At 40.2% G+C, this 24,545-nt stretch overlaps 1 protein-coding gene across 11 annotated transcripts in view; it reads right to left on the reverse strand.

The window, feature by feature from the left end:
* TENM4 (teneurin transmembrane protein 4) overlaps nucleotides 1-24,545 on the reverse strand; it is a 1,569,569-nt gene that overhangs the window by 163,786 nt on the left and 1,381,238 nt on the right. For 8 of the 11 annotated variants that reach the window (XM_073661697.1, XM_073661695.1, XM_073661694.1 and 5 more), the window contains 3 exons: nucleotides 12,211-12,457; nucleotides 5,190-5,288; nucleotides 3,291-3,526 (listed from right to left, as the gene is read on the reverse strand). In XM_073661697.1, the coding sequence (XP_073517798.1) occupies nucleotides 3,291-3,526; nucleotides 5,190-5,288; nucleotides 12,211-12,457 (582 nt within the window). The remainder of the gene's footprint in view (nucleotides 1-3,290; nucleotides 3,527-5,189; nucleotides 5,289-12,210; nucleotides 12,458-24,545) is intronic. The other 3 variants (XM_073661699.1, XM_073661700.1, XM_073661696.1) reach the window with 1 other exon arrangement.

Below are 24,545 nucleotides of genomic sequence, written 5' to 3' on the forward strand. Positions count from 1 at the left end.
TGCGCCGCAGAGACCCACAGGAGCACAGATGGACAGGACACATAGCCTACCATCAAAACTTGAAAAAAGTCCCAATTTTGGAAGTTTTTGAGAATGATCTAAAACATTTTACATAAGAGAAGACATCGAAGCCTCAACAGATTTTAGAACTCGGCCAACATGGCCATTGTGCTCGGGGATCAAAGTCATGGATTGGTTTATTTTGCCATAAAAAAAAAAAGTTACCTATCAGAAAAGCAAAAAAAAATCTGAACTAGATCTCATAGATTGGATATAATATCCCTTTATATCCAGCCCGGGTGTTTACACGTACGAGATTCAATAAGACCCTGACTTCATACTGAAGACATAAAAGTCCTCGCACTATATTGTATTTCATTGTTCGCAGTCGTCAGGCGATAAATAACTCGCAATCATGTGGCGGTACGTTACCTGAGCCGTGACGTGGAGCGCCGCAGCTTGTGGGCCCTAAAACATCCCGAGCTTAAAGGGTCTGGATGGTATATTTTGGGACGCAGACTAAACCCTACAATGCTTCAGATGTGAGAAGTTCGGTGATTTACTGCGCCAATAAAAAAGGATTAGGAACGTGGTCATGTAAAGTCTATGGATACAGTCGGGGGGGAGAGTTGGTACGAATGACTGTGACGGCAATTCAGGCGAACACTAGTTTTCCCCGAACAATCAACTATGAAACCGAAGACTCCCCTCAGGCTACACTTAGCTCTCTACAAGGGCTCTTAAGCCTGTCATGCATCAAGCTGACACTTCTCATGGCGGGCCGTGTGTGTTACCGGCCCAAAGTGCCAGATTCTCGGGGCGCTGCAAGTGCTTGGATGGATTAGAGGGGTAACAAGTGCGCTTCAAATATAACATGACCTCTGTGATGTTCTGGAAGACTTCTTTTTGGTTCTATGGTTTTTTATTACTTCTGATATGAAATATATTAGGCGGGTTATCAAGGAATTAAAAAGGGGTATTCCAGTTTTAGGAAATAAAATAATTATTTGTACCATATACTTTCTGTGTTAATTCTTCGCCATTTTGTAAGATCTCCGCTTGTTGTCCTTTAAATAGAACCTTCATTGGTTTTCTCATAGTGGATTTTAATTTGTCCTAAAAGCGCGACGAGGTGTGGTTAACTCATCATAGTACGACCTTACTATGTCCACGACATCCACAAGAAATAAGCTATCAATGAAACAAACAAAACTAAAAACACTCAAAATGGGTGACTAATTGGGGGTCCATCAGTTTAGAAGCTCCACCAAACAGTAGAAGGAAGAGACAGATTCCTGGTGAGGCACTGAACCCCTTTACTGCAGCACCTTCATGGGGAAACTATCACCTATGTTCCTTTTTTTGGTACTGCAGCTCAGCTCCTTTTATAAAAAAAAAAATAACTGCAATACCAGATAAAGCCACATGCACAAGGATGGCGCTCTATCAGATACAGCAATAAATGTCAAATCCTGGAAAAAACGCTTTTGCAAAAAGCTGTAGAAGTAGCCAAAATCCTTCTCCTTTTTACCAAACTTTGTTTTTTTAAGAGGACGATTACTAATTGGATTTCCCACCCAGAATTTTTTTTTTTTTTTAAAGATGAGTTTCTGTAATCTTAGGTAGCATTCCAAGAATCCCGAGAATGGGGGGTCCAAAACTCCCTTGTGTGAATGAAGCATTAGTGACAATGTGCGACCACCACTTCTGTAGACAGTGATCAGAACAGTGGTCGCACATGCTCAAACCACTTCATTTATATAGGGGACTTTGGGACCCTATTTTCTTGAATGGTAAGGGTCCTGGAGGTCAGAACATTCGCAATCATACATTTAATCACCTATCCTCTGAATAGGTGATATCTCTTGTTAATGGGATGACCTCCTTGAAAAAGGGTATGCTCATTATAAACATTGATAGCATATGCACAGATAATTATATAAATGCCTAAAAAGTGCAGCGCCCCAAGTATCAAAAGGATTGAGATGCGCCAACCACTGATCATTGCATTGTCCATACACTTCAATGGAGGGGTCATATAGATTAAAGACCATGGTGGTTATGGAAAAGCCAAGTGCAACACTGACAGATTTGGATACATGGCAACTGTATGGGAATCAGGAAAGCAGGGTTCCACAGAGGGGTTCACCCCAGCAAAGGAGGGTTCTCCCCCCCACAAAGGAGGGTTTCCCACAGGGGTTCACCCTGGCAAAGGAGGGCTCACCAGAGGGGTTCACCCTGGCAAAGGAGGGTTCACCTTAGGGGTTCACCCTGGCAAAGGAGGGCTCACCAGAGGGGTTCACCCTAGCAAAGGAGGGCTCACCAGAGGGGTTCACCCTAGTAAAAGGAGGGTTCATTAATGGGGTTCACCCCAGCAAAGGAGGTTTCCCCCGGCAAAGGGAGGGTTCACCAGAGGGGTACACCTCGGCAAAAAGGGGTTCACCAGAGGGGTTCACCCTGGCAAAGGAGGGTCCATGCCGCCAAAGGAGGGCTTAGACCGTTCTCTTTTTGGCTGCGGTCCCTAGATCTTGATCTTCAATGGTAATAGCCCCTTGAAGAACTCAATTTCATTAACTGGAAAAAATAAAAATTTGCGTTCGCATAATCATTTAGCTGGAAAACTGTGCGCGGCCGTCACCATGGTAAATGTCATGAAAACATAAAAACAGACTGCAGAGGTCAATTTGTCGGTTCACCGTGCAACGTGTCCATCAACATGGGCATCTGTGTAGTTAGGATACCACCACTATCCTCGTCGTGACAAGATGTGAGAAACAATTACACCCCGAAAGGTTATTCATAATTTTTAAATGAGTTAATTAGTAAACGCGGCCAGTTCTCCTTATTGCGCTAATTAATAATTGATTATGCAATAAATTAAACACTATTTTTCATCAAAATCTAATTAAATATCTTTTTCCCTCTTGTTGATTAGATCAGTCAGACTCTTTGTTAAATATGTTTGTGCGAAGCTGAACAGATTAATTTGAATTTTAATAATTCATGGCTCTTTTAGAAATGAGTAATTATGGGTGGTAATTACAGCAGTTTAACTTGACCAGAATGAGTTGCTATCGTGACGGATTAAATAATCCGTTCATTATTTTGTTGATAAACATAAAATTTAGAAAGACAAAAAAAAAAGCAACAAAACAGTTTAAAAAAAAAAAAGAAAAAAAAAACGACTTTAAAAGAACAGTTTAAAACACATAATATATATGGCAAAAATCCATTGATCCAACATAGAAATCTAATAATTTGTCAGAGAAGTGCAATACAATAACACTTACCAATGAAATAAGCCAGGAGGATCACCAGTGTGACAGAAATAATGATAGCACTTAAAGCAGCACATTTCCAATTGCAATATTTGTACGGCTTCTGCAGGTTAAAGGCAGGTCTGGAAAAAGTGCTTCGAGGAAGAGGCCGGGGTGGTGGGGAATACACAGTGCTGGAGGTCAGAGGATAGCCTGGTGACGTTGTACAAAACAGGGGAGATGTACCTCCTGGTTTAAACAGAAAATGCCTGGAGATAAAGAAAAGCAATAGCCTGTAAATAAAAGTCATAATGTGGCACAGTAGTGGGGTCTACATCTACCCCTAGAATTGTGTGGCAGTAAGAGATCGGATTACAACGCCTAGTGTTTTCTATAATACCATAAAATACATCCTAAAGAAGTATATATTACAAAAAACAAAGATATAGCAGAGCTAGCATGATGTTTGACCCCACTACAAACCCTAAAAACTCAATGGAATAACAATCCACATAGCATGCACCACATCTAAGTGAAAATCATTTTTATCAAAACAAGAGGGAACACATTTTTCATTGAGGTGGCCACTGTTATGCTTGAATACAGAATTTTTATAATTACATTTTCTTATTCCCAGCCCGCTCTCCAACTTTACCACTTAATAAATCAATGGTATTCATCTCTTCACCCCTTCTTTAAAAAAGACTTGAGAGAGGAATACATGGTGAGGCCATTCAAGATTTTCAGGCACCTGTCCCTTTGGTTGGAATGTTCTATATTATAGCATAACCGAATGAATGACCAAAGTACATTTTCGTAAACTTTTTGAAGAAAATAATTATTTCGACCAACACTAGTTATTGAAATAAAATGTCACACTACACACACAGCAGTATAGACATTTACTGGGCACAACTTGGTTCTCAACTTTTAGTAAAAGAATTTGAAAGAACTTTGTACATTTTGCCCAATTTTTTTTTTTTGTTTCGATCTACATCTTTTTAGACATGCTTTATGTACTGATGTTCAACTATGCTCAAAACTGATGTTGATCGAAAACATAGTGCAAGACCCATTTAGTTGAGAATCAATAAGAGTCGCAAGTCAAAAATTGGAAATTCTGGGCATTGACGCAAAAAGACAGTTGACCTGACACGTCAGAAGGCTGAACCTTCAACCCAAAAGGTATGGTTTAATAAAACACCATGACTAGGTCTTTTGGTCTGCGAATTATGGGTTCACAATGAAAGTTTTACCAAAATACATGGCACTGCTGGGCACTTTTTTTTTTTTTTAAGTTTTCCTAAAATTTTCATAACTAAATATACATACAATAAAACCTATTCAAAATCTCATCGAGACCGATCACAAATTGAAGACGTCTACTCTAGCAAAGCCAGTTGGATTGGTCTAGTTCTACCTCCAAAGCCAAAAATATCAGAACTCCTTATGTAGTCTTCTCATGGCCTTGAGTTGACCTAAAAATAAGACAACTTTTTTTTTTTATTTCATTTGAAGGTGCAGCTATAGATGGAGCAGAAGGCAGAGTTAAACCCTGGCTCAGGAGCTTAAAAGTTCCCAAATGGGAGATAAAAGAACACCAGAATTGTAAATGGCTTATGGTAGGTGGGGGCCCTTTCATAGGCTTTGCATTGCATAGTCGACCATGGGACAGACTTTTTTTAATTCAAATTTGCCACCTAAATGTCCTCAGCGGTGATAAAAGTCATAATGTGGCACAGTAGTGGGGTCTACATCTACCCCTATAATTGTGAGGATGTAAGATCAGATTTTGGATTCATATTTGCCACCTAAATGTCCTCAGCGGTGCCAGTGCTTGGTAATTATAGCCAGCAGTGTCGGGTAAGTGCAGTGGGTTGAGTGGGTGATTTCATGCAAAATGGCACACAATTAATAGGATGTGTCACATACCCATCATTGTAAGCACCGTCATGTCGGGAGGTGGGGAGGATGTCCATCTCAATGAGGTTGTCCTGCAATGTCTCTAGGTATGTCTGCTTTGCTATATTTCTACACACAGATGGAAACATGAATGAAGGTCGTGAGTCATGCATCAATGAAGTGACCTCCTCCTGTAAACGTACCCACCGGCAAAACCAATGTCAAAATATGCATTTCTATAAAATAATTTATAAACTTTACAATTCATATTTATTAAAAATAACATATACATTGCATAAAATAGATTTTTTTTCATTCTACCATCAATACTCAAAAATATCGAAAAATTAAATTGATGAATTTTGTTGCTTTTAGACTTTGTGCTGTTTTTCGTCTTGTTTTTTGACAATGCTTCAATTTTATTGTTTAGATATTGTTTTTGGGTGATGTGACCCATAAGTTAATTTAGAACTTGAGAAATGTTTGTGAAAAAAAATGTTCCCGTTAACAAAGTCACCATTTTTTTCAGAGTCCACTTGTCTACACCTTCATACCAGATATTCTACAGGAATAAAGTCAAGCCTATTGAGAAAATTACTGTAACACTTACTGTAAATCATTCAATGGCCTAGTAATAAGGGATTGTGCCTTCGGGTCTCTCTGACCATGGAACCTTAAGTCTTGGCCTTTATTGGATTTTTCACTTGACCCAAGCCTGCCTGGATCAATTTTCATGATATTGATGGTTCTTTCTTTAGAAATCGTCCCAAAAATAACCCCTTTTAAGTGTTTTTGGTAACCAAAAATTTTACCAAAATTTTTAGAAATTTATATTTTGATGATAATTTTATTTCTAGTGTTTTTTTTCATGCACAATAGCATGTCCTTTAGTAATACTGGAGGAAAAAAAATGTATCACACAAAACAGGGAAAAAGTAAAGAAAAAAAATAAAATTTGAAAAATTATAAATTTGGTGCCGAACAAAATGCAACACTTTTATGAACAGAAATGGAGTTTCTCACTTTAATAATCTCGCCAAGAAATGAGATAAGAAGATTCTCTGATCATTTAAATTATGTCAAAGTCCCGCAGCAAATATTTGAAGAATGCCCGATGAGAAAGCCGGCTACATGGTTCACAATCTGTAATAATTTGATAGTTTTTTTTTGGGTCACCGCTTTCTAACTAAAAAGCAGCTGGGGAAAATAATTGCGTCCACATAATTGCTTAAAAGTGCGATGATTGTAATAGAGGGCCAAGGTGAGGTGAGGGCTGCGGGGAGAGCCATGAACTGATGGGAATTTGAGAAAAAAACAAAAATTTAAAGGAGCCACAAAACTGAACACAGACACAGTGAATGGCTAGATCCCCCCCGTTTCCCGAGACTCAGGATGATGGATGATTACATTGAAAGCCAAATTATGAAGACAAAATGAAATATGGAGATTCAATAGAAGCGTTAGATAAAAAAAATATAATTACATTTAACATCTCTTTCATTCAGAAAAATCTTACACTGAGATCTCTTTTATAAAGAAATATCTATTCAATGACAATGACAACTTTTTAAATAAAAAAAAAATAAAAAATACAACAAGTATAATAATAATAATAATAATAATCAACAACAAATAATAAAATAATAATTAGAGTAAAAAAAAAAAGTTAAAGCTTCGCAGACATTTTGTAAACCAGAACAAAAGTAATTATATTTTTTGCCCCCATTTCTTAATCTTCCATGCGACTTTTTCAGTTATGTTCGCAGTGTCTTTATTAGTGGTGATCACTAACGTTTCGTACGCGTTTCGTATCCCCTGATAAGCACTAAGATACATTTGTAGAAATAAAATAAAGAGAATGCCCTATTTAAATCAATTGTTATGTTAAATGTATTTTTAGTTAGGTTTAATAATGATTTTTTTTTTCATTTTCCATCACTATATAGTAAAAAAAAAAAAATTCATAAATCTAGCAATTTTCACACCAGCCACTAGTCCTAATACTAGACTCATATCCTGTTCTTTCAGGAGTCACAAATTTAGGGAGCCAAGCTATATAGAGTGGCTCTGACATTGCTGACTTCTGTAAAAGTAACATCCCCTCTTGTGAATGGTGGATCCTGTGTTATCTGCTGTATATAGAGGTGTTATCAGTCATTATACAGGAGGTGGAGGAGGTGAGCTGTGACATCACCTATTGTGAATGGTGGATCCTGTGTTATCTACTGTATATAGAGGTGTTATCAGTCATTGTACAGGAGGAGGAGGTGGTGAGCTGTGACATCACCTATAGTGAATGGTGGATTCTGTGTTATCTACTGTATATAGAGGTGTTATCAGTCATTGTACATGAGGAGGAGGTGAGCTGTGACACCTATTGTGAATGGTGGATCCTGTGATATCTGCTGTATATAGAGGTGTTATCAGTCATTATACAGGAGGTGGAGGAGGTGAGCTGTGACATCACCTATTGTAAATGGTGGATTCTGTGTTATCTACTGTATATAGAGGTGTTATCAGTCATTGTACATGAGGAGGAGGTGAGCTGTGACATCACCTATAGTGAATGGTGGATTCTGTGTTATCTACAGTATATAGAGCTGTTATCAGTCATTGTACAGGAGGAGGAGGTGAGCTGTGACATCACCTATTGTAAATGGTGGATCCTGTGTTATCTACTGTATATAGAGGTGTGAACAGTCATTGTACAGGAGGAGGAGGTGTGCTGTGACATCACCTATAGTGAATGGTGGATTCTGTGTTATCTACAGTATATAGAGCTGTTATCAGTCATTGTACAGGAGGAGGAGGAGGTGAGCTGTGACATCACCTATTGTGAATGGTGGATCTGGTGTTCTCTACTGTATAGCAGTCATTGTAATCCTGTCTGTGATGCTTATAACAATTTTTCTAAAAAGTCATTTGTAGAAAACAAAGTACAAGTTTAACTTTAGGTTTAGGGGTCAATATGAAAATTGCAACATTTCAGATCTCCCCCTCCCCCCAATATAAATCATGATATTAGAAATAAATAAACAAACAAACAAACAAACAAAAAAATGTAAATAAAGACCTGATTCAAACTGTGGATGACACATTCCCTTGAAGAAATCAATGACCTTCAATGTAGGGGAGTAACATGATTTAACATCGCGTAATTGGCGTCTGAGCCGGACTAGTGGCTCCGTACTAGTGGCTGGGATTTATATTCTGCGGCCGCGTGTATCCTGCACCGGCCCCGTCTGCGAGTCACTTTACCAGCCTCATTGATTGGTTTCACCTCCTGCTCCGGAGCGCGCACCGTCTGCAGCGCCACCGCTCCTCTCATTACAAAAGGAGAGGCTCTAATTCATGTTAATAACACTTCACCGGTCTCTAACACTTCCCCACGACTTTTCTTTTTTTCCTTTCATCTTTTTGTCTTGCATTGTTTACGGGTCACTTTGGCGCCGAGTGAAGAGCTTTTCAGATGTAATGTAAAAATACACAGATCAATGGCCGTCACACTGAGACGCTTCGCTCCTTTAACTAACTGCGTGAACCGTGGGATCTTCACAGGCCCCAGTCCTGCGCTCGGGTGATAAGACGACGTTCTCCCTCATCCGGCTAAATGCCAGACGCAAAATAAGAAAATGCTACTGGAAAAAAAAAACCCTAAGCAATATCGAATCGCAAAAAAAAAAAGTCTATATTTTCCAGAGAATTCGTATTTAGAAGTTTTTAATTTTTGTAAAAAAATAAAAATTAAAAAAAAGAATAAAATAAATTAAAAAAAAATTGCACGAAAGTCCTTGTTAACCCCCCAAAAATTGGATCCTTGAGGGCTCTTTCAGGCGTCCATGATCATCGGTCAGATCTCGGATCGCAATGCATGGACTGGCTGTGCGTCTTACAACCCCGAGCAAGACAGCTTCAAATATTTCTATAAAAAGGTGGTCACGCTCAGGTTGTGAGATGAGTGACCAGTCCGTGCATTGTGACCAGAGATCGGACCGATGATCATAGACATCTGAAAGAACCCTAAAGATCTTTGTTTTTTTTTTCCTTAAACGGCAAATGGTAGAAAGTACTAGAATTTTATTTTTATGTTTTTTTCTACCATACTAGATCTTATTTTTTATACTTGTACTGATCGCTGTATAGAACCACCAGAAAAAAAAAAGATTTTAATACAGTCCAAAAATTATCTGATGCAGTCCAAAAATTATTGACCGTGTCAGGATTATAGACAAGGAAAAAGGGTAATGCACAGTTATCTAATTCATATATTTCCAGGAGGAGTAATAGAGGTACAACCCAAAGTACAAGTCAAATTTTTAAAAAGAGAATACTAATTAAAACTGACTTGTCATGAGACTTGACAAGGCCACTTTAAGTAAAAATACGCAACTGAGTAAAGTTTATTTTTTTCTTTTTTGGTGCATACCCTTGTACATTGCTGATAAGAGTAAGGAGCGCTGCTGTCGGCCGATTGAGGCTTTGGCTGTCATCTTGGCCTTCTCTCCCATACAGAGGAGCAATCCTTCAGCCCTACGCTCCTATGTCCTCTACGAGAAAGCTGCCAACAGACATCTCTGTCGGTGGCATAATTCCGGGAGAACAAAGCAATGGTCATGCCCAATTGACATCTCTCAAGACAATCAGTCAGCCGGCGCCCCCAAGCACATTGCCAAACCTGTCGATATCGGACGGAGGCATTAAACCTCTTGATCCATCTCGCCTGCTTATAAAAATTGGTAACTTTTTTTTTTTTGTACCATGTTTTTATAGAAATTTACTTGGCGTCTTATAAGATGCAATTGGCAAAAATTGTAACAAAATATGCAGCATCACAGACGGCTTTAGTTGAGTCCATCTTTTGGTTCTATGGGAAACAACTTTAAAGCACCGACCAAAATTTTCCATCAAAGTCCTTGACCCAAAAAAACACTCACCACAATGTCAACCCCATGGACAGAAAATCAAAAGTTGCTTCGTCCCGACATTAATGAAGTACAATCATGAATTTCTGCCTTTTCACCTATTCAGGGCACTTAACTCAAAAAAACCCCCCCACAACGCTGCATTTTCTCTCCCGTAAACTCATAGGTCATGCCTCAGGAATTAATGATCTCCAGTTCTGACCTGTGGACGTTAGCCCGGTAATATATGTGCCGGGTGTAATTGCCTAATTAGAGAAAATGAGGCCGGCCACTTTTTTTTTTTTTTGATTAATGTGTTATATGAAATGTCAGCTTTAGTTAGTGGTCACCGAGCGGCTGTGCGTGTAATCTGCAATGTGATTCACCTATTACATTTCTATAGGGTGAAGGAGAAGATGACGACCCCCAGATGGAGGTCACCTGGAATGTTTTGGTTTTTTGTTCTTTTTTTTAAAGGAATTTCATGGCAAGACAAGATGAGGTTCTCGAAAATCATCCAAACATGGACAACTCAACCGATACCCGATGACTCTGAAAAGGTCGTTGACCCAGAAAAGGAAGTCAATTCTCCTTCCATCCTTACTACATGGAACTTGCTACAGTTTTCAAGAAGGTGGCACCTTACGGTATTTCATCTGGGATCTTTCAAAGTCTTAAAGACCTTCTACAACATCAAAATAACGAAGGCTCCAAAAAGAGAGGATCCAATTGAGGTCTCCAGCGCAAAAATGGTAGTGAAAAATGTTAATCTGGACAGTTATCTATCCTTGTAAGGGAAGAAGATGGAGTAAAGGCGATTTAGAAATGTAACTAAGACTTTGGATACTGTACTAGGGGGGAGTAGATCCCCCCCAAAGTCCTCCAAAAATACTAGATGATGGGAACTTCAAAAATTTTTATTTTAACTGCATCCCTCTCCAAGGATGGGGGTAAAAGCAAGATATATTTTACAGACATCCACAGACTCCAATAGACAATAAACCCAAGTTGACGTCATCCATTACAATTTTTTCCGAAAGGACTATTCTCAAGTTTGGTCCTTTCCCTATCCCTTGGATAAGTGGTAACTTCCCAATTGCTGGAGGCAGGACCACTGGGACCCACACCGACCCTGAGAATCATGCACACTGCCGCTATAGTCATACTTAACGAGACCTCCGGAGATAGACGAGCGCTGATCTTCGGCACTCCGATAAGAATGTAGCAGAAGTGCTCATGATCCACCTCCGCTCAATTTACAAGGGGCTCCTCAGACTCTTGGTTGTCGACACTGGCAGTTGGACCCGAACAGATAAAGGGTTAGGCGAAGTTACCTATTAGATTGGACCTTTATCCGACTTCTCCCAATTTTTTCTTGTCGTTAGAGATGGCCTTAAAGAGGTTGTCCAAGGGGGGAAAAAAAAGGGAACTCAATCTTAAATTCCCAAATTCTCCTGATGTTCCATCTCCATTCCACGTCTCATGGTCTCAGAATCTCATTCTCCATCTTTGTTCTAACAAGAGAACTTCCTTTCCCCTTTGCTTCTGTACTCACTTAAGAAGCTAAGCTAGCCTCCTTCTCTCTTTAAATAAGTCACAATAAAGAAGGGGGCTGGCTGGGATACTTAAATGAGTAAGAAAACCAGCCTCCTTTACACACATGCTCAAAAATCAACCAAAACCTGGCCAGACATTAGGTTCACGTTGGCCTACCTATGAGGGCCCACAACACCAGACTTGTCACATATCTGGTCTTAAGATACCGACAGATGGAAGATTAGGATCATGGGAGCCACATAATTTTTTTTGTAATCCGGAGGGGAAGAGCGTTTAGAGGTCTTTACTTTATAGACAGGATTAGTTTGTCTTGATTCAAGATTTTCTCCTGCTGAATGACAGGTTTTCTGTCGGGGCTTGTCCGATAAGCTGACTATTGATGGGCCGGTATGAAGGTAACACGTGCGTAGACCCTTTCTAGAGATTTTTACCAGTCACGCATTCGGCCTGTAAAGAACACAAAGCCTTGAAGTGCTGATTGCCTTTTTAACGGCCTTTTATGAGCAATTAGCAGGACAGTGTTTTGGCCTTAACTTGTCATCATCCGCGACTCAAAACAACCTCGAAATATTTCAGCAGCTACTGAGAAGTACCTGGTCTCCAGGGGGATGTTGCTGTTGAGAAGCCAGTTGTCTTGACCATGGATAGCCTCCTGGGCACTGCCCGGTGGCTCGCCTGATAGTGAGTGATCCGTGGGAGCGGGGCTAGGGTTACTACGTGGGGTGAAGTTGCCCCTGTTCAGGGAGTTGATGGAAGCTGCATGGTGGGGGTTTGGCGGGTGAGACAACGGGGGAGGAGGCGTTCTCAGTCTCAAATGGTTCTGCAGACCCAGCGACTGATCTGGAAAACAAAAATTAGCAAAATGTTATAATTTAGTCTAAATGTTAAGCAATTAATATCACTAGTAAGCAGAAAATTACAAGTGCATAAAAGAATAGGGATTTATGAGTGACACGTAACTTACCACAGTCAGAAAAGAGCGTGATATAGTAACAGCCAGGAATCACATATTTAAAGAAAACTTCAGGTTTGTAGTAAAGTGATGAGATGATGTGTAGATAAATACTGCCGCCTATGTACAAGAATATCACTACTATAATACTGCTCCCTATGTACAAGAATATCACTACTATAATACTGTCCCTATGTACAAGAATATCACTACTATAATACTGCCCCCTATGTACAAGAATATGACTACTATAATACTGCCCCCTATGTACAAGAATATAACTACTATAATACTGCCCCCTATGTACAAGAATATAACTACTATAATACTGCTCCCTATGTACAAGAATATAACTACTATAATACTGCCCCTATGTACAAGAATATAACTACTATAATACTGCCCCCTATGTACAAGAATATAACTACTATAATACTGCCCCTATGTACAAGAATATACCTACTATAATACTGCTCCCTGTGTACAAGAATATCACTACTATAATACTGCCCCCTATGTACAAGAATATCACTACTATAATACTGCCCCTATGTACAAGAATATAACTACTATAATACTGTCCCTATGTACAAGAATATAACTACTATAATACTGCTCCAATATACAAGAATATAACTACTATAATACTGCTCCCTATGTACAAGAATATAACTACTATAATACTGCTCCTATGTACAAGAATATAACTACTATAATAGTGACCCCTATGTACAAGAATATAACTACTATAATACTGCTCCTATGTACAAGAATATAACTACTATAATACTGCCCCTATGTACAAGAATATAACTACTATAATACTGCCCCCTATGTACAAGAATATAACTACTATAATACTGTCCCTATGTACAAGAATATAACTACTATAATACTGCTCCAATATACAAGAATATAACTACTATAATACTGCTCCTATGTGGAAGAATATAACTACTATAATACTGCTCCTATGTGGAAGAATATAACTACTATAATACTGCTCCCTATGTACAAGAATATAACTACTATAATACTGCCCCTATGTACAAGAATATAACTACTATAATACTGCTCCTATGTACAAGAATATAACTACTATAATACTGCTCCTATGTACAAGAATATAACTACTATAATAGTGACCCTATGTACAAGAATATAACTACTATAATACTGCCCCCTATGTACATAGATGGATCTAAACAAGGCAGCTTATACCAGATACTATATGGCGGTATGATGGGGGTTTTATCTATGTAGTTTCTTTGGAGTCATTTGCATTGTGCAGAGAGAGAAGCAGATTTCAGCACAGTCAGGGTTAATGCCACCATTTACACTACTTTGTGTGTGGTCCTGTCAGGGTGCGGCGACCATAAACACATTATTGTCTCATAACAACTCACTTTTTCTTCAGTAATTAAGGGATAAATACAATTAATGAGGATTAATCCCCCTCCCGGTTTATGAGGAATATGATGGCGCTTTATTTATTTTACTCGATTATAAACACATAAATGAGGAGACTCCAAAAGAAAAAACAGTTTGCAGATCCCCAGATGGCTCCATAACTCCAATGTTCTCTGCTGTACGTTGTGGGCATATACCATCGGCCTTTCACATTTCTGCCGGTTTCCCTTGGCAACAGACAGCACTGACAACAGGACAAAGGACCAGGCCCAGCAGTAATACCATAACCCATGGACCTGGGTGGAGTTTTCCTTTAAGGAAGACCAGAGAGACCACAATATTCCACAAATCCAAGGCGGCAGCCATTTTCTCCCCCGTTATAATGGCTGTCACAGTCAGACTGACCGTACAGATAAAGTGTAGCTCCAGGGCCTTATCACAAAAAGGGCAATTATCGGAAGGATTACCGGGGTCTTGATCCCACCCAAGGCACGAACATCAGAACTGAGGCCTTGAGCGACCATCTTAAGGTCTGCCCTGAAGTATCACAGATGTCACTGGAGACGCTGACCGCAATGACCATCGAGAGTGCTTCTCATTGACTTCCATGGCCCTTCTTAAAAAGGGACATAAAGTTATCAGATATTCCTGGCCAAACACCAAGGCCGCCATCAACCCGGTGGGGCTACCAAAATCTCACATCTCAAGGGTTGGTGAAGACACTTTTATAGTACAAAAAAAAAAAAGAAACATCCAAAATTTACCAAAATTTTCTAAATGCGTAAATGGACAATTGAAGCCAAATTTTGACCCTTGGCTATTCTATTGTGGCCTAAACTAAAGCATGTTCCTGCACAGCCTTACCACTAGGGGGCATCTGACTATATCCCTGCTAGTTGGGCCAGACATTTTTACCATTCCCATATTCGGGAATAATAAGTATCTAAGGGATCGTTAAGTGATCGGTCCACAAGCAGATATTTGGGATGTCTATCTGACTACATCAGGATTGTGGTCCATGAATCAGACTTCTGTTGGTGGTTTCCATCTAGATCATCAGCTAATGTCTATTGGTGAAGACCATGTCCTCCGATGAAAGACAAGAAGATCCCTACTATTTCTTGTGAAGATAAGTGGCCGCCCAACCACACTGACGATTCTCATCCCCCTAGCGAATTACTAGGTCTTCAACCAAGCCTGAAGTGTACACGTGCAAGTCAATAGGAGCATCACGCTGAAGGCTGGCAGTCAACAGACCATTTAGGTCCATGTTTAAAGAGGACCTGTCACTAGGTCAAAAGTGACCGTTTTAGTACCTTATTTCACCCTGCCACTCCCCTGAGTGTTGAGATTTCCCCCCCACACACACTGTTCCAGAGATATGGACCTTTATATTTATGGTCTTCACTAAGTGGGTGTGGCTTGTAGGTTAATTATGCAGAACTTCTGTAAGACACGCCCCCGAGGATCCTGCGAGTCACAATCCGGGCTAAAAACCATAAAAGCACTGTATAAAAAAGGCCAATATCTATGGAACCCTATGGCGGATTTATAACAAACCAAGAACAAAAAAAAGGGAATACTCAGGAGGAACAGCGGGAATTAAGTAAGAGGAAAAGCTGGGAGGTCCTCTTTAATCAGGGAAAAAAAAAAAATCTGCCATCTTTTAAAAAAAAAAGTGTCAATACTAGATACAAACTATGGACAGATAGGAGTTTAAGTGATGGGGCTTACATGCAATACCTCACGCAACCTGTCGACAGAGGGGGCGCTGTTTCTAGAAAAAGGCTGTCCTTGTTTGTTTTTTTGTTTTTTTATCCTGGCCACATAGATTTTAATTACTCACAGCCAGCAGAAAGGGTTCTAACTTTTTCTAATTAGCTTGGGGTGATCTATAACAGGTTATAGGCACAAGCAGTGGTCAGACAAAAAAAATAAAAATAAAAAAATAAAAAAACAACAATAAAATATCCACTAAAACTCCCAACAAAACATCCTGTGTTCCCAGCTAAGGAATCAGACATTGCCTGTGATGCGGCCGCGTTCAGCCGGAGTCACATTATTACGCCCGCAGCCTCCGAGAGCACCTGTCATTTTAACTCTCCTTTTGCTTACCGGAGCAGCTTCCTTACATACCGCTGGCAGAATATTTGTAGAGCTCCTGTCATCTCGATATTTTATGGATATTCTTCTGGATGAGATCCCTTCCTTTAAATGTGTAGCAGAATTTTCTAACTTTAAACTCTGCTTTCCCAGACTCCTGAATGGTTCTTAAAGGGATAGTTCCTGCTTAATTTTTTATTATAGTCACCTCTCAATCAGAAAGTTAGAAGATGCAAAAACATATTGTAGCCAGGCTTTCCCCATCTCCTGAATGGCAAACCTGCCTTTACATGCAGGGGTGCACATCCTTCCCTCAGTTTGTCAAACTTTAGGGAGAATTTTTATTTTCACTTAAAATGCCTTTTTTTATAGGGCTAAAAAAATATGTTTGCAATTGGATTTCTTGGGAAAAAAAGCACTATTTGCTTTCTATAGCCTGTATATTGCACTCTTTATTGCTGGCTACAGAATGAGTTAACTGAGAATCCGTCAGTGAGCTTCTTCTCAGGGGGAATTTATAACTGTGCCTTCCTTCTTGTGAGCTCCTCTCAGCCAATTCATGAACACACCAAAGTTCAGGTCAACTTTGATATGGTCTGAGAGGAGCACAAAAAAAAAACCACTGTTACAAATGCAACTAGTTCACTGATGGAATCTCAGTTAACTCATTCTGCAGGAAAAAAAAAAAAAACAGACTGCAAAACGTTTAATGACACGAAATAGAAATATTATTTCCAGCCCCACATACATGCATATAAGCAAATAAAGAAAAGTCCCAAGAAATGGACAAACCCCTTTAAAGGACACTAAACTCTAAACTGTAATGGGTTTTATCCAGCTTTTCCAGGCTCCTGAATGACAATATTGTCTAATTCGTCCTTTGTATAGCACAGCAGCCATAAATAAGCCTACTTAAATAGGGAACATTTCTAAATATTTTTTGTCACCCAACTTTCCCAGGATCCTAAATGGCAGATCTGCTAAGGGGATCTGTCAGGCACTGGAGCCAGGTATACCTGCCCTTAACTAGATTTTAGGGCATTACAAAGAAAAAAAAAAGTCCTAGTATACCAATGCTGGTACTGCCACACTTTCCCAAACCCCTGAATGGCATATCTGTATCATTACATAGACATAGATCCCTGTACATATTTCAGCAGTTATACACGTCAACCCAAATATTACTACAAATGGGAAATTGATCTTCAATGCTCTAAGTCTATACAGTAATCACCCAGCTTTCCTATGCACCTGAATGGGCAATCTGTCAGTTATCTGGTTAGTTATGAGGGTATACCTGCCCTATATTTGATTTTAGTACATTACGAGAAAAATTGGATGCATTTGTTTAAATTAAAAAAAAAATCAGAGATATATAATCTTATGTGTGACCCTACTTCCCCAGGCTCCTGAATGGCCAAACAGGTCTAGTTTCCTCTTTATTTCAGTATTTATCCCTGACCAAATCAACATTTTAGGGCTTTACAAGGACAAGTAGAAGCTCATATTTGTAGGAGGTCCATAGTGGCTATATGAAATGTCACCCAGCTTTCCCAAGCTCATGAATAGCAAAACTATTTAGTTGTTTCTTTTATTTCTGCGGGTCATAAACTCAGTTTAGTGCTTTAACAAGGAAAATTTGATGCTCACATTCCTGTGAAATCTATAGTGGGTATATTAGTAATCACCAAGCTTTCCCAGGCTCCTGAATGGACAAATGTCTAGTTTTCTCTTAATTCCTGCATTTGTCCCTCACCCAAACAGCATTTTAGGGCTTTTCAAGGACAAATGTTCATACTTGTAGATCCATAGTGGCTATATTAAAAGTCACCCAGCTTTCTTGAGCTCCTGAATTACAAAACTATTTAGTTTTTTCTTTATAGTTCTGCAGGCCATAAACCTGGTTTAGGTCATTACAAGGAAAATAAGATGCTCATATTTCTACTAAATCTATAGTGCCTATATTAGTGATCACCCAGCTTTCCCAGGCCCCTGAATGGAAAATCTATTTATTAATTGTTTTATTTCTGTAGAAATCCATGCCACAAACTCAATTTAGGGCATTCCCAGGAAAATGCAATGTCGCAAAACAAATATCGTGGTTGCTGTCTGGGCTTTCCCAGGCCCCTGAAAAGCAAATATTACAATGCATGCTGCGGCATGTACCGACGAGGTCCTACTGATTGCCACCAGATAGGTCTAGTTATATAGTGGTCTGTGTCACTACCTTCATATTGTTGCAGGGGTGGAAGAAGATTACTAATATTCACCCAGCTTTCCCAACCCTAAAAATAACACTCTTTTTTATATTTCTAGATGGGCGATTATTTTGTCGGAGAGGCCTCTTTAAATAAGAGAGGGGAGGACATGACAATGGGGGAGGAGAAGGGAAGTAAGGGAAGAGTTAATGAACTGCTAGAACAAATGAGAATCAGAAAAGATAAAAGGAAATGGAGAGAGGGGAAAAAAAGAAAAAGGCAATTGGACGTGCGAAAATCTTCTTACAGGATTAATTCAGGAAATAAATAAAAGCGCGACAGCAGCGAGAAATAAAATAAAACGAGCGTTTCAAGCGTCTCCTGGGATTTCAGAAAATGAGAGATTCATACTTTATTCATCAATAGAGATGACACAGAAGAGGCCTCCACACCACCGGGGGCGACGTTGGGGAAAAAAAAAAAAAAGAGAGAGTCTGCATAAAAATAAAAAATTGCCAATATTACAATTCCTGAGTGAAATTCCCTTAATCCAGCATCTAAAAAGGATGATAATCTGGCACCGCCGGCAGGATTTTGCTTGAGTTTTATGTGCATTATTCTAATCCAGAATATTTGATAATCCGGAAATAGTAGGCAAATTACAAAGTAATGATGTAAAAAAAAAAATAAAAAAAAAAAGTGTACATTTAGTAATTGCTAGTCGAGTAATTGCCTCTTCTGATATAAGCTTATGATATATTGTTACAGAAAACAAATGTATTTCACAAGTCAGTAACAAAACTTCACAGGACAGAAAAGTGATCAGGAACAAAACTTTTTCTATTTTTTTTTTATGCCAAAAAAATTTTGCATAAAGTTTTTTTTATTATAGTTTTTACTCTTTTGGGCTTTGCCAAGAGACAGAATTGGGGTCACAAGTATAAAAAAAAAAAGCTCTATCCGGCAGGGGCCATAGGGCAAAACTGGAAGAAGAAAATAAATAAAATAAATGTCCTTTAATCCGAGATCTGATAATCCAGAAAAACTGTTAATCTGGCAGAACTTTGTAAAAGGTACATTGCAAGAAAAAATAAATAAATAAAAAAAATCATTTTTTTGGGGGCAGCCTATTTCAGTTGATCTCCTGGCCACATTTCATCCCTTAAAGGTCTTAGGGGGTAACGTGTCTTCTCGTGGAGAGTGAAATGACAGTGTAAAGAGACTTATAGGCCATGCTTTGCTCCTCTGAGAAGTTAAATATGCAAATTAAAAGGTAAAATGTCAGTACTCCTCCATGACCATCTGATAATCCAGACTATTTGCTAATTCAGATAATACCAGATTAAATACTAATTTCCTGTAATAAATATATCTTGATTCCTTTACATCTTCTAGCTACACCCAGGGTTGGACTGGCCCACCAGAGAACCGGAGAATCCTCTGGTGGGCCCTGGCTTCTCCTTCAGGATAGTTCATAGCGCAAACCTTGCAGCTGCTATGGGGGCTCTTGAGCGGGGAATTAAGTGGTCCCTCAGAATCAAATCCTCTGGTGGGCTCAATGTTCTTCAGTGTGACACTGGCTACACCAATATGCCCTCCCACTGTGTTACCACTCTGAGCCAATCAGCAAGCCTGAATAAAGTCACATGACTCACTGCAGTCTAAACAAAGTAAGCGGGGGGCGGGTCTTATCAGGTTTAAAGGGACCCCCACCATTATTATGATTTATAGGATTAATAAAAAGGCATGTGCCACGGCTAATGTTTCTGCACGCTAAATGCGCCACAATCTAAAGTGGCTGAAAGCAAATGGCAAGAAAAAAAAATAATATTTTTTTTTGGTTCACTGCTCCTTTAAAAAGTGGCGTCTGCGAAAGCACCAGCGGCAAATGATTCCAGTTGGTCATTAACACATGTGTGAGTATGAAGACCATCAAGAGCTCGTCACGACCCCGCGGAGGATCGTTTGCACCCAAGGGAAAAATAAAAAGCTGTCAGCGAACGCTCGCTAAACACAATATTAATTTTTACTTTCATGGGCTGTAAACTTGATTAATGCAAAAAAAAAAAAATAAATAAAAAATTCCCCAGCGCTGTAATGGCGGCACGCGATCTAACGACTTCATAAAAATAATAACAGTATACGGATTGTACAGTGCTCAATAATCAGGGGCAGGAAACGCGGCGGGCGGGGGAGGGGGAGATGGATTGGATGCTCTGCAAAATGACAGGCAGGACTTCAGGCCTCTTTCTAGGGACGTAATGAGGATCCCACTGCGCGGCGTCATCATCATCATCATTAAAAGGACGCTAACGACCGTCGCGTGTAAAATATGAACCCTCATCATACCGCTAGAAGAAGACTATGCGGAAGCTTAATGCATCAAATATCGTCACGCTCTGCCGTCCATTAAAATGTCATTGACTGCCGCTGACATCGGAAAGCCATCGAGACAAGGAGGCAATTAGGATCTACCGAAATGTGATATGGCGTATGCGAGGATTTACAAATGTCATCACGACAATGGCGGTAATACATTGTTACATTTGTATTATTACATTCCATTATCTCATATGGAGCGCGGGAAATCAGAATGCCTATCCAGAGACGGCACAGAAGCTGGTAAGGTGTCCGCCTTACGGACTCTAACCCTGAATACCCTTATTGGCATCCTATATAAAAAGTACTTGACATTATCCTACCACTCCCCTTTATGCAGCTTCTCCCTTGAGAACGGGGACCCATCTCGCACCATTGGGAATAGAGAAGTTGCTGCACATGCGCACCTTTCTCTACTCACTTCAAGATTCAGAACCACCTCTCTCCATCCCCAACAGTGCAGGATGGGGCACCAGAGTTTTTACATATGAAGGGCGGGAAATCAAGACGTGTATCCTACAGGCGTATCAGAAGTTGGTAAGGTGCCCACCACCAGATGCGAACCCTAAATACCCTTATTGACATCCGATTAACCCCTTTACTCTGCATTTCCCTTGAAAATGGGCCCTAACTTACAACATTGGGAGTAGAGAGGTTGCTGCACATGCGCAGCTTTCTCTACTCACTTCAAGATTCAGAACTACCTCTCTCCATCCCCAACAGTGCAGGACAGGGCACCGGAGTTTTTACATATGGCGGGAAATCAAGATGCGTACCCTACAGGCGTATCAGAAGCTGGTAAGGTGCCCACCACCAGACTTGAACCCTAAATACCCTTATTGACATCCGATCAACCCCTTTACTCTGCATTTCCCTTGAGAACGGGGATGCATCCCGCACCATTGGGAGTAGAGAGGTTGCTGCACATGCGCACCTTTCTCTACTCACTATAAGATTCAGAACCACCTATCCATCCACCCCCAACAGTGCAGGATGGGGCACGGGAAATCAAGTCGCCTACCCACAGGCTTATCAGAAGCTGGTAAGGTGCCCACCACCAGACTCGAACCCTAAATACCCTTATTGACATCCTATATAAAAAGTTCTTGAGATTATCCTACAAACACCTTTACTCTGCATTTCCCTTGAAAACGGGCCCTAACTCGCACCATTAGGAATAGAGAGAGGGGCTGCACATGCGCAGCTTTCTCTACTCACTTCAAGATTCAGAACCACCCATCCTTCCATCCCCAACAGTGCAGAATGGGGCACTCGTCGAGGTTAACCCCTAAAACCACAACCATAAGAAGGGATTATTCCCATTTCGGACATTTATGGCAAATGATATATCCCATAAATAAAAAAATGTAGACCCCCATCTTGAAAACGGGGCAGACTGTTCACTGTCTAGGATGGCGGTGCATGCAGGTGGCCGCATGCTGCAGCTATGCCATAAACATCCGAAATGTGAATAACCCCTTTAGTGTCTGGGAGGTTTTAAGGGTTAATACGCAACATCCGGTAGCAATAGGCAATCGATTAACAAATCAATCTTAAAACGATCAATTGGAAAACAGAGGCGGCTTGTATGGCCAAATGGATTTCGCCCACATTGCAGCAGCCTCATGGGTTCATACCCAAACTGCTTCATGGCTCCTTACTGGAGAGTGCGCTGACACAATGAAACGAAACAGAAGCAGTTGCATTCCTGCAGATTCTAAATGTTATATGTAAGGCCCGTTTATCTCCTAACATGTACAAAAATCCAACAGCTCAATAAAATGGTCTGTGGGTCCCGCCAAGTTCAGCCATCGTTATGACCACCCAGCTCATATACTAGACCCCCCTGTGGTCCCACTTCAACGGTAATCTCTGATGTATGCGACGGTCCAGCAGAGACTCCGCGCTGGACCAGGTGAGGGTAGATAAACTGCAGCCGGAAGACATAAATTATATAAAGTTTCTTAATTTTGAAGAAATAACTTTTTCTATGAATAGGCTGCAGACAATCGAGCCTGACGATATAACAATGCAGATGTTTTGAACGTTCTCAGTAACATATGCGCCGTCTGTCGTATCATCTCCAACGAAATGACAATCCCACACACCTTACACATGGGCTCAGATCCGGCAGCATGAAGATACAGGTTACAAGACAGGCTGCCAAAAGTATACACATGGTGTACTGATATAACGTATACCTAGCTCCCTGAGCTTGGCCTGGGGTGCCAAGACATAGGTTATCCTGCAGGTTTATGTTTCCACCAGAATTAAACTACTGTGTACATAAGCAGAGCGTGCACAACAGTGCACATAAGCAGAGCGTGCACAACAGTGCACATAAAGGGTGCGAGCATAGAGTGCACATAAACAGCGTGCACATACAGCGCACAAACCGTGTGTGCACATAAACCACAGACACACAATACACATTCAGTGCACATGTAGTATACACACACACACATATAGTATACATACATAAAGTGAACACCAGTAGTATGCACACAGTACACACATATAGTGCACACATGTACTACACAGTGCACATGTTGTTCACAGTGCATGCATACAGCACACATGTAGTACACACATAGCACACGTGGCACATTTACTACACACAGTGCACACAAAGCACACACATGTAGTACACATACAGCACACATACAGCATACAAGTACTACACACAGTGCACATACATACTCGTGGTACACAACATAGTACACACAGTGCACACATACAGCACAAATGTACTACACACATATAGCACACACATGTAGTACACATACATACACTTCACACATACAACACTCACGTAGTACACATACATACTACACAAATACAGTATACACATAAAGCACACATGTAGTACACATACATACTACACAAATACAGTATACACATAAAGCACACATGTAGTACACACACACAGTGCACACATATCTGGGAGAGCACAAACACTCAGTGTCACGTTGCGAGCAGCTTGATTTACCGTCTTAACTCCCATGAATCATAAACAAGACATGCTAACTTTTTCCTGATGTGGCAAAGAGCCGAGGCAAAGAAAAATATTGACTTTTTGTTCAGAAAAATCAATATATTTTTTTTTTTCACGGCCGGGCTGTCAAGTTTATTCATAGCGCCTTTTCTTCCCCATCAGCATTCTTGATTATGAAATGACAGAATGATTCTGCAACCCCACAGAACGGATACCGCTTTCCACATTAACCATGTAGACACCGGAAGAGAAGAAACCATTCTGTCATATCCCAGCACCATCCAAAACAGGGAAGATGAATGTCGACGGAAGATCATGGATAAGTGCTTCAGGTTTCACTGATCTTCAATATCATACAATGAGCCAGAGGTCAAGCAAGAAATATCCATCTGACAAAGTCCCAAACCCCGAGGATCGAAGCATGGCCACCTTTTCTCTCGTGGCCAAATTTAGACCTCGTTGAATTAAATTTTCATTGGTTTAACCATACCTACATCCCAATACAATAAACTACAATACAGAACTGACTCTGAGGATCAGTCGCCCTTCCCCAAGGATCACAGCATAGGTCTAAAGGACCCTCCATGCACATTAGATAAAGGTCAGCCAAAAACCACAGGTTTCACTGTAATTGGCTGACCACCTAATGTTTATGGGGGGGGGGGGGGGCATCCTAAATCTTCCCCAATAGATGATTTTGGGGGAGAGAAGAATTCGGCCATTGGAATTTTATCGTCTGATCCTTTCATTCAGCTGTGATATAAGCTGCTGCCAAAAGAAGTCAAGGTTGTCTCAGAACATAGGAGCCAAGTTGAGCATTCCCATGTGTGGGGAAGTGGGGGAAAATAACTGTCTGTAAAAATTGTTGGGCTGACACCTACTAACGTGCAT

The sequence above is a fragment of the Phyllobates terribilis genome, unplaced genomic scaffold (genome assembly GCF_046119375.1).
Source record: "Phyllobates terribilis strain yellow unplaced genomic scaffold, ASM4611937v1 Scaffold_2__4_contigs__length_985480577, whole genome shotgun sequence".
Lineage (NCBI taxonomy): Eukaryota > Metazoa > Chordata > Amphibia > Anura > Dendrobatidae > Phyllobates > Phyllobates terribilis.